General features: G+C 49.2%; 1 protein-coding gene across 3 annotated transcripts in view; it reads right to left on the bottom strand.

The window, feature by feature from the left end:
• LOC143842841 (DIS3-like exonuclease 2) overlaps nt 1-12762 on the bottom strand; it is a 228492-nt gene that overhangs the window by 192236 nt on the left and 23494 nt on the right. For all 3 annotated transcript variants that reach the window (XR_013233376.1, XR_013233375.1, XM_077348100.1), the window contains 2 exons: nt 6872-7030; nt 3990-4129 (listed from right to left, as the gene is read on the bottom strand). Coding sequence is in view for 1 of the 3 variants with exons in the window: in XM_077348100.1 (XP_077204215.1) it covers nt 3990-4129; nt 6872-7030 (299 nt within the window). In the remaining 2 variants the exon portion in view is untranslated. The remainder of the gene's footprint in view (nt 1-3989; nt 4130-6871; nt 7031-12762) is intronic.

Here is a 12762-nt window from a genome sequence, read left to right as displayed (position 1 = left end):
TGTTTTGGAGGAGGCTGATTTTAATGGTTCTAAGGTGAAGTTTTATCATGTACATTTTAATTTGTTAGCTGCCTTGGCAGCCCTTTACGAGAGCTGAAACGCTGGATACAAATTCTGTACAAAATAAATAGCCAAACAAACCTGAATGATGCCAGGCAGGGACTCAGCCTCTAAACCACACATTCTCAACCTTTGCTTGGCCATGGCCCTTTTAGGAGATCTTCACAGATTCCAGTGCCCCCTGCAGTAGTTTGGCTGCTTGTGCGATGGGCTAGGCTTAGGAAGGCCTAAGCTAAGGGTGAACTAATTCTACCCAACATACCTTGTCTCATATATACGAAAGAGAGATTTCTAGAACATTAGACCAAAAGAAGCAGCGTTCATTTTTTCTCTTGAAGGTATTAATTCAAGCTCATAGAATCCTAGAGTTGGAAGGGGCCATACAGGCCATCTAGTCCAACCCCCTGCTCAACGCAGGATCAGCCCTAAGCATCCTAAAGCATCCAAGAAAAGTGTGTGGACTAGATGGCCTGTATGGCCCCTTCCAACTCTATGATTCTATGATTCTAAGGGCTTTAAAAGAGGATTAGACAGAATCATGGGGGATCATGGCTAGCAGTGATGCTGACTAAAGAGAGACTCCACAATCAACCGCTAAATCCCTGAGCCAGGAGGCAACTTCAGGGGAAGGCCATGGCCTCCATGCACCATTGTTGGACATCAAGAGAAACTGCCTGGCCACTGTGGAGACAGGATGCTGGACTAGTTGGACCTCTTCTGAGGTTCTTATGAAGGCCTCGGCCTCTCTGCCCTGTTGTTGGCCCTCCAGGGGAACTGGTTGGCCACTGTGTGAGACAGGAGGCTGGATTAGATGGACCACTGGTCTGATCTAGTAGGGCTCTTCTGATATTTTTACGAAGGCCTTGGCCTCTCTGCCCTGTTGTTGACCCTCCAGAGGAACTAGTTGCCGCTGTCTGAGACAGGATGCTGGACTAGAGGGACCCTCACTGGTCTGATCCAGCAAGGCTCTTCTGAGGTTCTTATGAAGACCTCGTCCTCTATGGCCTTTTGTTGGCCTTCCAGAGGAACCGGTTGGCCACTGTGTGAGACAGGATGCTGAACTACATGGGCTACTGGTCTGATTCAGCAGAGTTCACCTCATCTTCTTAGAATCTTAAGAGTGGTTTTTAGTGGATTACATTTCCAGTCATCAGCCAGAGGCAATTAGCAACCTTGGAAAGAGAAAGAAAGTTTCAGCAGTCCTGCTTGCAGTATCCCAAAAGTGTGTGGGTCACAGACCTTGTGCTGAGACCGTCCGATGTCTGCCTGCTATATCTGCATTCCACCCTTGGTCCAAGAATTTCAATACAGCCATTTGACCACGGCCGACCGGGGAAGAAACAGCCAACTCTACAGGCATGGCCGGCAAAATTCCCAGAGCAACTCAGTATAAAAGGGCCCACTTTGCACATTATCACCGAAAGGTAAAAAAAAAAACCCAAAATGGAGCAGGTTCATGAAACCCCACGCGATTACGACCGGTCTCAAAGAGCGTACACAAGCCATGCTAAACGGACTTATTTTGGCACTGCTCCTCTGGAAAGAAAAAACCAGAAAGGAAAGGAACTCCCCAAGTTTCTCTTCGAAAGCAGATGGGCCTTATTATCTGTGCCTACGAAAATCCTATTTACAACGCTGTGCATTTCACGCTGTGATATCATATCTGGAACCGGCCGCTCTCCCCATCTGCATAGAACAACTGTTCTCACATGTGCACCAGGGGCCGCGGTTCTGGCTGTCGAATCTCATGATGTCATCCACCTCAACACCCACACGACTTTACAACCCCTCGCAAACAATGGCTGCTATATTTATCGGCATTCTTAAAAAAAAAGAAGAAGAAAAAGGAGGAGGCTAGGAAGAGATGCCGCTGCAAGAAGGGGGAAGGCTTCGTACGAAGGCCCTTTTGAAACTCAGATCGTCACCACACCTGCTACGGAGCTCCTCAAACTTGTAAACGTTTCCCCCGTCTAATCTGGGCTGCAGTTTCCTGACCTTCCAAAAACCCATGACCGCAGAGCTGGAAGAGATCCACCAGAGCCCTGAAGCCAACTCCCCAAGGCTAGGTAATCTATACCACGAGCCTCTCTGACAGATGCCTCTGCTGGAAAACCCCAGAGGAAGGAGATCCCACGGGCTCCCAGGACTCTGTCGTTCTCTTTCGAGTTACGGCAGGGAGGAAGGCTTGAACTTCCCAACAAAGGAGATGCTGACTTGATTTTTGGGACAACTCATGAAGCCAATCTTGTGTTGCTTTGGCTGTCAGAGAAGCGGCAGCAGCAGCAGCTTTCAAGAAGAAGGCAATGGCCTCACGGAGCCCTCTCCCTCTTTTGGGAGCCATCTGCCCGGAGAGGGAGGGGAAAGGGGAGAGAGCCTTGCATCGTCTTTTCTAAGAGGGGAAAAGACGTTCTTTTTTCTTCTCTGATTGGAGACAAATCAGGGCAGGGGGTCATGTCGGTCTGAAGCAACAGAATAAAGTTGGGCTGCACCGGCACCTTGAAGACCAACCTGCGTTGCGCAGGCCCAATGGGCCGACACAGGACGTTCCAGCTGATCAGGGGAGGACGCAATTTTGGCGCCCAACCCGAAGCCTGGTTTTCTATGATCCAAGCCAGGCAAATTTGCAGCCCATGGCTCTCTCCAGGAGCCCTATCGCCAAGCAGGGTGGGGAAGGCTGGGCAAGCGGGTTTGCAGGGATTTCCTCCCCGCAGATCTCCCTCGGAGGAGGGAGGTCCCATGGTCACAGACATCAGCTGTAGACGTCCCTTTACTGATCCAGAGGGCAGCCGCGGGGAAGAACAGACAAAGTTTGTTTTTCTTTTAAACAAAGGGAAAGGCACACAGAAAGTCCCACACGTGGGAAATGCAGCCAAAGAAGCTCCTTAAAGGGAAATGTCTAAATCCACGGCTCTCTCAAGAGGAGGCCGGAAGAACACTGGGTGGAACGTGCAATTAATTTCCGCCCGCCAGGGATTGTGGGAAGAGGAACCCAAGTGCATCAGAACGTTCTCCTCCCCTTGAGAGAGAAAGGAGGCGCTAAAATGTTTTAAATAGACAAAAAAAAAAACAAGAAACCTAGCACTAACTGCATAACCACAAATTTTGTAACACTGAAGGACTGAAATGCATTAAAATGTACTAATTGTTGCAATGATTACTTTCTTTTAAACAATAAGTGCATCTTTAAAAACATTTGTCTATGACTACCCTCTACGTAAGAGTTGCCGTTCCAGGGCTAGAGATTGCCTTACGCAAAAATGTTCATGCCACACGTTTTGAGCGAGTAAACTCTTGTCTTTAAAAGCATTTCTCCCCTTCTAGAAGAGAAAATGTTTTATTGGAGTTCCCTAAAATATTCTAATTTTTCTACTGTAAAAATTGCGGGGGGCTCCTCAAAAAGCAGACCTACATTTCCTCCCAAAATTTTTCCAGTTCCCCCCCACACACACACACGTGGACACACTTTCAGATCTCTGATCATGGCATCCTCAAATGGAGGAGAGGAAGGGATGAGCTAGAGCTTGGGTTTTGGGGCCCTTTCGTATACGACTAGGGGAATGCCTAGTCAGGAAGGAATTTTTCTCCAGGCTGGATAGAACAAGGGATCCTGGACATTCTTTCCCTTCCTCTGTGCATAGCGCAGGGGTCACTGAAGGAATGGGGGTGAGCTGTGAATTTCCTGCACGATGCAGAGGCCTGGACTAGATGGCCCTTGGGTGTCCCTTCCAACTGTATGTTTCTATGTTCAAGGGGGTGGCAGGTGACAGTGGAGGAGCGATAGGGTTGTGAGTGTCCTGCAAAATGCAGGGGGTTGGACTAGATGACCCAGAAGGTCCCTTACAACTCTAGGATTCTATGTTCAAATAGAAATAAATATACCTGCTGCTTCAGCAGAATTTTTAAAAATCTACATTCTCAGCTTCGAGTACCTGGATCAGCTGCTTCCTTTTCAAGCCCGCAGACACCTCCTCTTTTGACATGTAGGCTTCAAACACCTTCTTCCTGCCTCGGGTTGTCTTATTCCGATTCTTTCTGTCCCCGGGCACTGAAGAAGGAGCATAAGGACCTCCTGAAAACAAAAGCACAAAAAACAGTGGCAGCAACAGATCTGCTTTAACACTTTGTAAAAGCCCAGTTCGCTGATGCCAATCATGGAGGTTTGGATGGCACAGTTTGGTGTCGTGGTTAGGAGTGCGGACTTCTAATCTGGCATGCCGGGTTCGATTCTGCACTCCCCCACATGCAACCAGCTGGGCGACCTTGGGCTTGCCATGACACTGATAAAATTGTTCTGACCAAGCAGTGATATCAGGGCTCTCTCAGCCTCACCCACCCCACAGGGTGTCTGTTGTGGGGAGAGGAAAGGGAAGGTGAATGGAAGCCGCTTCGAGCCTCCTTCGGGTAGGAAAAGCGGCATATAAGAACCAACTCTTCTTCTTCAGTAATCTCAGGGCTCTCTCAGCCTCACCCACCCCACAGGGTGTCTGTTGTGGGGAGAGGAAAGGGAAGGTGAATGGAAGCCGCTTCGAGCCTCCTTCGGGTAGGAAAAGCGGCATATAAGAACCAACTCTTCTTCTTCAGTAATCTCAGGGCTCTCTCAGCCTCACCTTCCTCACACGGTGTCTGTTGTGGGGAGAGGAAAGGGAAGGAGATTGTAAGCTGATTTGAGCCTCCTTTGGGTAGGGAAGAGTGGCATATAAGAACCAACTCTTCTTCTTCTTCTTCTTCAGTAATCTCAGGGCTCTCTCAGCCTCACCTTCCTCACAGGGTGTCTGTTGTGGGGAGAGGAAACGGAAGGTGATTGTAAGCCGCTTTGAGCCTCCTTCGGGTAGGGAAAAGCAGCATATAAGAACCATCTCTTCTTCTTCTTCACATCAGAGAGCCAGCTTGGTATAGTGGTTAGGAGTGCGGACTTCTAATCTGTCGAGCCAGGTTTGAATCTGCACTCCCCCACATGCTGGGTGACATTGGGCTCGCCACAGCACTGATGAACCTGTTCTGACCGAGCAGTAATCTCAGGGCTCTCTCAGCCTCACCTCCCTCACAGGGTGTCTGTTGTGGGAAGAGGAAAGGGAAGGCAAACATAAGCCGCTTTGAGCCTCCTTGGGGGAGACAATAGTGGCATATAAGAACCAACTCTTCTTCCTGCTTGTTTCCATCCCAGCGGTCCCAAGGCAACTGAGCAGTCAAGCCAACGATCCACACTCTTTTTAAACTTCTGGGCACTAGTGGGATCCTGACACTGGATGGTGGGCACAAGCACAAAATTATTATTATTATTATTTTATTTATTTCCCGCCACTCCCGAGACCGGCTCGTGGTGGGTTACAGAACGCCCAATAAAAATGGCTTCCACAAGAGGCTGAGCCTACCAAAAATCATCAGTAGGGCCAAACGTCACTCTAAAAGCGACCCTTCCAACTTTTCACGCAGAAGGGTCCGGCCAATAAAGTCGGGACTCAGTGAGCAGAAATCCCTGGAAGAGATGGCCGTTTACACGATGTTCATTCTGCTCTGCTCAAGCGAAGAAATCCACTAAATCGGGCCGGTGGTCCACCTAGTCCAGGGGTAGTCAAACTGCGGCCCTCCAGATGTCCATGGACTACAATTCCCAGGAGCCCCTGCCAGCATTCGCTGGCAGGGGGCTCCTGGGAATTGTAGTCCATGGACATCTGGAGGGCCGCAGTTTGACTACCCCTGACCTAAGCTATCATCCACACAGAAGCCAACCAGGTGCCCCAAAGTGCCAGCAAATGGCACAGCGGCCAAGGCCTTCCCCAGATGTTGCCACGTGGCCCTGGGATACAGAGGTTTGCTGCTTCTGCAAATACAGAGGTTTCCCATTACTCATCATGGCTAGTAGCCATGGCTAGCATCTCTCCTCCCTGAATCTAATCCCAATTTAAACGTCTCTTCCAGTTCTTGAGCCTTCCTAAAACCCTAGCCACTAAATTCCTCTCCAGCCACGAGATAGAAACTTGCTGATTGGGACGGTGTCCGTGGGTGCAAGTGGTGCCTGACGAGGCCCTATCAAGTGCCCTTCAAGTGTTTCCAGAAAGTGAGTGGGGCTTCTGTCCAGCAAGGCTCCTGATTGGACATCTGATCAGCCAGGCAGGTTTTTTTAAAAGGTTGGTTTATCTGCAGCTGCCACCACAATTGAAAGATCTTCACTCTGTGACTGAACGGAAGCTGCAGCAGCTACTGTATGCTGGCTCCACCTTCTGCAGGAGCCACTTTGTGGCAGCCATTTTGCAGTTGTGCCCTCTACACCAGGGGTAGTCAACCTGTGGTCCTCCAGATGTCCATGGACTACAATTCCCATGAGCCCCTGCCAGCGTTCGCTGGCAGGGGCTCATGGGAATTGTAGTCCATGGACATCTGGAGGACCACAGGTTGACTACCCCTGCTCTACACTGTGTCAGAAGGTGACAACAGTCCCAAAACAGCTGGGGCCCTAGTATGGGTTCTCATTGCCCATATTTCTGCCAACTTTTTACAGACACCTGGAGCTCAATAGTTTTCCCCTACACCAGAGGTGGCCAAACTGCCTGTCCAGATGTCCATGCACTACAGTTCTCATGAGCCCCGTCTGGCAGGGGCTCATGGGAAATGTAGTCCATGGACATCAGGAGAGCCACAGTTTGGCCACCCCAGCCGTACCCCAACTGAAAGATGGCTCACAACACCAAAATCAGAGGATTTAATATTTTGATCAAAACTCAGCTCAGTGCAATCACCCACCCAGCGGGTTCTGCCCTGGAGCCTGAGAACATCCTTCATCCTTTGGCTGCGCAGTTACCCCAGTTCTCACCTCGGGGGGTCCCCATTTGTCTGAGGGTCGCCCTGCAGTCGGGGCTGCTCATGGTGTCTGCCTGGGATTCAGAGAGTTGCCGCCTCCGGTCCGCATGTGGAGAGGCTCTGGCCGATTCAGAGTTGTTTCTGGTCCTCGCTATGCCTCGCTTGTCTCCTCCTGGAAGGGTCAAAACACGAGGTTATAATGGAGAGAAAGTCTCATTAGGCCATAACCCTGCCTCTGTCGATGGATCTTATTTTTGTGACAAATTACACACCATTTTTAACTTCACGCCTCTGTGCCCCATCATTAAATCCAGTGATATCCTTTCTCAAGAGAGAACTGGGACTAGCCCAAGGTCACCCAACAGGCTTCGTGTGGAGTGGGAGTGGGGAATCAAACCCGGTCATCAAGATTGGAATCTGCCACTCTTAACCAACACTCTCTCACTACCACTGCGGCTCATCCTCCTTTAGGCATCACTGACCCACAATCTGCGTTTTCACATCTTGCAAACCTCACACAGTGTGGACATTTTCATACTCGTCACAAGGGGGCAGCTAACAACCCAGCCGAAACAATAAGGCAGATGCAGCCATGGGGAACAAGGGTTAGCGGGCGGGGGGGGGGGCGTGCTCTGTACTTGAGCTGCTCTGGGGAAGGGCAGAGATGGAGCCCCCATCATCACTACACTTAGTAGCAGCTCTCATAGCTACTACAGTTTGGTGTAGTGGTTAGGAGTGCGGACTTCTAATCTGGCAAGCCAGGTTTGATTCCCCACTCCTCCTCCACATGCAGCCAGCTGGGTGACCTTGGGCTTGCCACGGTGCTGATAAAACTGTTCTGACCGAGCAGCGATATCAGGGCTCTCTCAGCCTCACCCACCCCACAGGGTGTCTGTTGTGGGGAGAGGAAAGGGAAGGCGACTGTAAGCCGCTTTGAATAGAGAAAAGCAGCATATAAGAACCAATTCTTCTTCTTCTTTACAATGGCCAAGCAGCACCAGTGGCATGCGACAACATAGTGGAGGTGCCCAGTAGGCCTTAACTGATTTTTTATCAACATTTTCTGCGTATGTGTGCGCCTCTACAAGGATGCAGCCTAAAAATTTAGGAGCCAAGCTCATTTTTCAGCCCTCAGAGATTCATAAAGACCATGTAATGTGTTGCCACTTTTTTGAGACACCTGGTAACACCTGGAATGGCACCTCTTTGCACTGTTCTGAGGTGACATGTATTGTGCCAGCTCCCTGGGTTCCTTATTTTCAATACCACCAAAGTTGTTCTCGCCTGAGACGTCTAAGCTGGACCCAAGGAACAGGATGGCTTAGTGGAACGTGGCAGAATGACAGAAAGTCAGGATCTGGGGTGGCTGTGAGGTAAAAGGGAGCCCTTTATACGAAATAAAATGAAGTTTCTTACTTAAACAGAGACTATTGAGTGGTATGACTGCTTGGCCATTGTAAAGAAGAAGAAGAATTGGTTCTTATATGCTGCTTTTCTCTATTCAATGCGGCTTACAGTCGCCTTCCCTTTCCTCTCCCCAGAACAGACACCCTGTGAGGTGGGTGAGGTTGAGAGAGCCCTGAGATTACTGAAGAAGAAGAAGAGCTGGTTCTTATATGTTGCTTTTCTCTACTCAAAAGAGACTCAAAGCGGCTTACAGTCGCCTTCCCTTTCCTCTCCCCACAACAGACACCCTGTGAGGTGGGTGAGGCTGAGAGAGCCCTGAGATTCCTGCTCGGTCAGAACAGCTTGAGAGCCAGTTTGGTGTAGTGGTTAGGAGTGTGGACTTCTAATCTGGCATGCCGGGTTCGATTCTGCACTCCCCCACATGCAGCCAACTGGGGGACCTTGGGCTCGCCACGGCACTGAGAAAACTGCTCTGACCGAGCAGGAATATCAGGGCTCTCTCAGCCTCACCCACCCCACAGGGTGTCTGTTGTGGGGAGAGGAAGGGAAGTTGATTGGAAGCCGCTTTGAGCCTCCTTGGGATAGAGAAAAGCGGCATATAAGAACCAACTCTTCTTCTCTTCTGTTTCTTCTTCTACTATGTTTGGAACTATAACAGCATAATGGCGTCACTACGGTTCCTCTTCTTTCTCTAAAGTTGCTTCAACAGACCTCACAACTAGGGCTTATTCTCCTCACTGGCCACTTGGGCTAATAACTTCCACACAAAAGGGAATATTCCCCTCACTTGCCATGACAAGTTGAGACAAAACATCACCCAAACATATCAGGGGTGGCCAAACTGTGGCTCTCCAGATGCTGGCAGAGGCTCATGGGAGTTGTAGTCCATGGAAATCTGGGGATCCACAGTTTGGCCACCCTTGCTCTATATGGATACACTCCCCCCCAAAAAAAATGAATGCAGTAATGTACGTTAGAAAATTAGTAGATATGATTGATTTTAAAGGCTTTTAAATATCTCAGTTTAATGTTGATTTATAAATTGTACCGAATAGCTATGTATGTGGTTTTAAAATAATAGAAGTCACCCCGTGCCAGCCTGTCGGGAGGGCAGGGCACAAATCCCCCCCCTCCAGACTTTGAGAACCCCCAGAAGTGGCGCGATCCTGCAAAATATGGCTGGGAAGCAGAGCTGTGGACACGCCCACCTGGGGCCCCTCCCCTTCCCACCCCCTCCAGGCCCATCACTGGCCATTTGGGGGGTTGGGGGGGTCAACATAGCCATATATGGTCATACTACTCAATAAACGTTTAACAATTTATTAAATTAAAATTAATTAATTCCCATTCATTTGGGAAACCCTTCCAGGGCCGTCAAGAAACCCCAGAGTTTCACAAAACCCTGGCTGAGACAGCCTGGTTTAGGCTAATGACTTCCCCACTCTTAGGCCAAGGGCTTCCCCACAAAGAAGAAGAAGAAGAGTTGGTTCTTATATGCCGCTTTTCCCTACCCGAAGGAGGCTCAAAGTGGCTTCCAATCACCTTCCCATTCCTCTTCCCACAACAGACACCCTGTGAGGTGGGTGAGGCTGAGAGAGCCCTGAGATTACTGAAGAAGAAGAAGAGTTGGTTCTTATATGCCGCTTTTCCCTACCCAAAGGAGTCTCAAAGCGGCTTACATTCTCCTTCCCATTCCTCTCCCCACAACAGACACCCTGTGGGGTGGGTGAGGCTGAGAGAGCCCTGATATTCCTGCTCAGTCAGAACAGATTTATCAGTGCCATGGCAAGCCCAAGGTCACTCAGCTGGTTGCATGTGGTGGAGCACAGAATCGAACCTGGCATGCCAGATTAGAAGTCCGCACTCCTAACCACTACACCAAACTGGATCTCTCCCACTTTCCACAGAACGCCCCCCAATCTCTCCAACCCCTTCAGCCCCTCCTTTGCTCTTCTCTCACACAAACCCTCGGAACCACCCGGTCCACTTCAGCCCCTCGGGTCCAGCCACTGTCCGGCTGCCTGTTTCCTTCCCCCATCCAGCTCCCGTCCCGTTCTTATTTTACAGCCCTGCGTTTACACCTCAGCAGCCTACGTCTAACATACCACAGTAAATCACAGAAATAAAAGCAACCACACATGATATTTATTACTATTATTATTTAAATTTATTACTCGCCTCCCCCCCCCGAAGGCACGAGGTGAGTTACGACATTTAAAACCCAGTAAACAAAAAACCCTAAACAAAAATAAAAACAACAAATATACGCGACTATCATTGGGGTAAGCTGTGGCGGTAAAATACAACCCCAACCTACAGCCATCCTCAAAGAAACCAGTGAATTTTCACCCGCAGAGCAAAATACACAGCAAAATACCACAGACAGTACTTTCTCCTACAACTATTTCATCATAAAAATAAAATTAAATTAAAATAAATGAATAAATATCTCCTAATTGTATTAAAGGTATTGTTGCACGTAAACAAATGCAGCGGTAAACCTTGGCATTATCACAACCACCCAAAAAATAACATCTAATTTATTTATTTATACTTTGCCCTTCTGAGATCCAGTTTGGTGTAGTGGTTAGGAGTGCAGACTTCTAATGTGGCATGCCGGGTTCGATTCTGCGCTCCCCCACATGCAGCCAGCTGGGTGACCTTGGGCTAGTCACAGCACTGATAAAACTGTTCTGACCGAGCAGGAATCTCAGGGCTCTCTCAGCCTCACCCACCCCACAGGGTGTCTGTTGTGGGGAGAGGAAGGGGAAGGCGACTGTAAGCCGCTTTGAGCCTCCTTCGGGTAGGGAAAAGCGGCATATAAGACCCAACTCTTCTTCTTCTTCTTCTTCTCCTCAATGGGGAGCCAAAGCAGTTGCACCATCCTCCTCTCTTCTGGTTTATCTTCACAACCACCCTGTGGGGCTGAGAGGAGGTAACTGGCCCAAGGTCACCCAGTGGCCTTGCAGGGCACAAGAAGGAACTAAGCTTGGGTCTTCCAGACCGAGATATTATTCTGGCACTCATAATACACCACACCGGCCACGGCTGAGTTTCTTAAGATTTCACAGCTGCTTTTAAAAAAACACCATCATTTTACTGAATACACTAGAGCCAGTGGCGCAGGGTGGTAAGGCAGCCGACATGCTGTCTGACGCTCTAACCATGAGGCTGGGCTAACCAGCAGTCGGCTCAAAGTTGACTCAGCCTACCATCCTTGCTGGGGGGTAAAACAGTAACGACTGGGGAAAGGAAGGGCAAACCACCCTGTATTGAGTCTGCCATGAAAATGCTAGAGGGCGTCACCCCAAGGGTCGGACATGACTCGGTGCTTGCACAGGGGATACCTTCACCTTTACTAGAGCCAGTATAGAAAATGCAAGTTTAAGAAATGAATTCATCTACCACCAATGAATGATGTTTTAGGATGCATTGGGCTGATCCTGCGTTGAGCAGGGGGCTGGACTAGATGGCCTGTATGGCCCTTTCCAACTCTATGATTCTATGTAGCTAGGTCTGCATATAAGCAAGTGATTAGAACTTCAATGCACGGTAATTCTGTCACCCAATGAACTGCTCTGATGCAAGACGGTAAATAAGCTTTGCACTTCCACTGAGAAATGCTGTGATAAAAATCATTGCGGCAAACACTAGGCACCACCCGGCAATTTTCAGGCGTCACAGTGACATGGCACCTAGGAACAGCTGAGCTCTGCTCCACGCAAGCCCTCCAAGACGGAGGTCCTGCGGCTGGGTAGAAAGGCGACAGGGCAGGAAGCGGGCAACCCACCTCAGCCGGGGTGCAGCTCAACATCTCACCCTCGGCCAGGAAACTGGGGGTGACCTCGGATTCCCCCTTATCAATGGAGGCCCCGGTCCCAGGACTCCATAATAAGTACAATCAACCAACCATGCTAGCTGAGCTTCTGATACCATCATGCTTTTAAATAATATCAAAGTACAGGAGGCCCTTTTGTAGAATTTATAATTTTGTTAATCGACTCCAATAGTTCTCTACTTGGATGAGGAGTTTTTATTCTGTCGTTTTGTTTTTGGTTGGTTGGATCCGCTAATCTGTTATGCCTTCTTAAAGAGAGCACCTGCTGTCCTTGTTTCCTCAGCGGGATCTGCACCATGTTTGAGCTTCCCCCTTCTCTTTTCTTCCCTGATTCCCGAAATGCTTCCTACAACCGTGAAGAATCCTCTCCAGCTGCCACTCTTGAAACATGAGCTTATTTTGTACCTGCATGCCCGGGCGAGTCTATCATATAAAGTTATATATTATTTATTATTATATAAGCCCACGTTTAGTCAAGGCTATGGTCTTCCCAGTTGCAATGTATGGCTGCGAAAGTTGGACCATAAGGAAGGCCGAGCGTCAAAGAATTGAGGCTTTTGAACTGTGGTGCTGGAGAAGACTCTTGCGAGTCCCTTGGACTGCAAGGCGAACAAACCGGTCAGTCCTAGAGGAGATCAGCCCTGACTGCTCTTTAGAAG

This window comes from Paroedura picta, chromosome 8 (assembly GCF_049243985.1).
Source record: "Paroedura picta isolate Pp20150507F chromosome 8, Ppicta_v3.0, whole genome shotgun sequence".
In the NCBI taxonomy this organism is placed as follows: domain Eukaryota; kingdom Metazoa; phylum Chordata; class Lepidosauria; order Squamata; family Gekkonidae; genus Paroedura; species Paroedura picta.
This window is presented reverse-complemented; position numbering and strand designations above follow the sequence as displayed.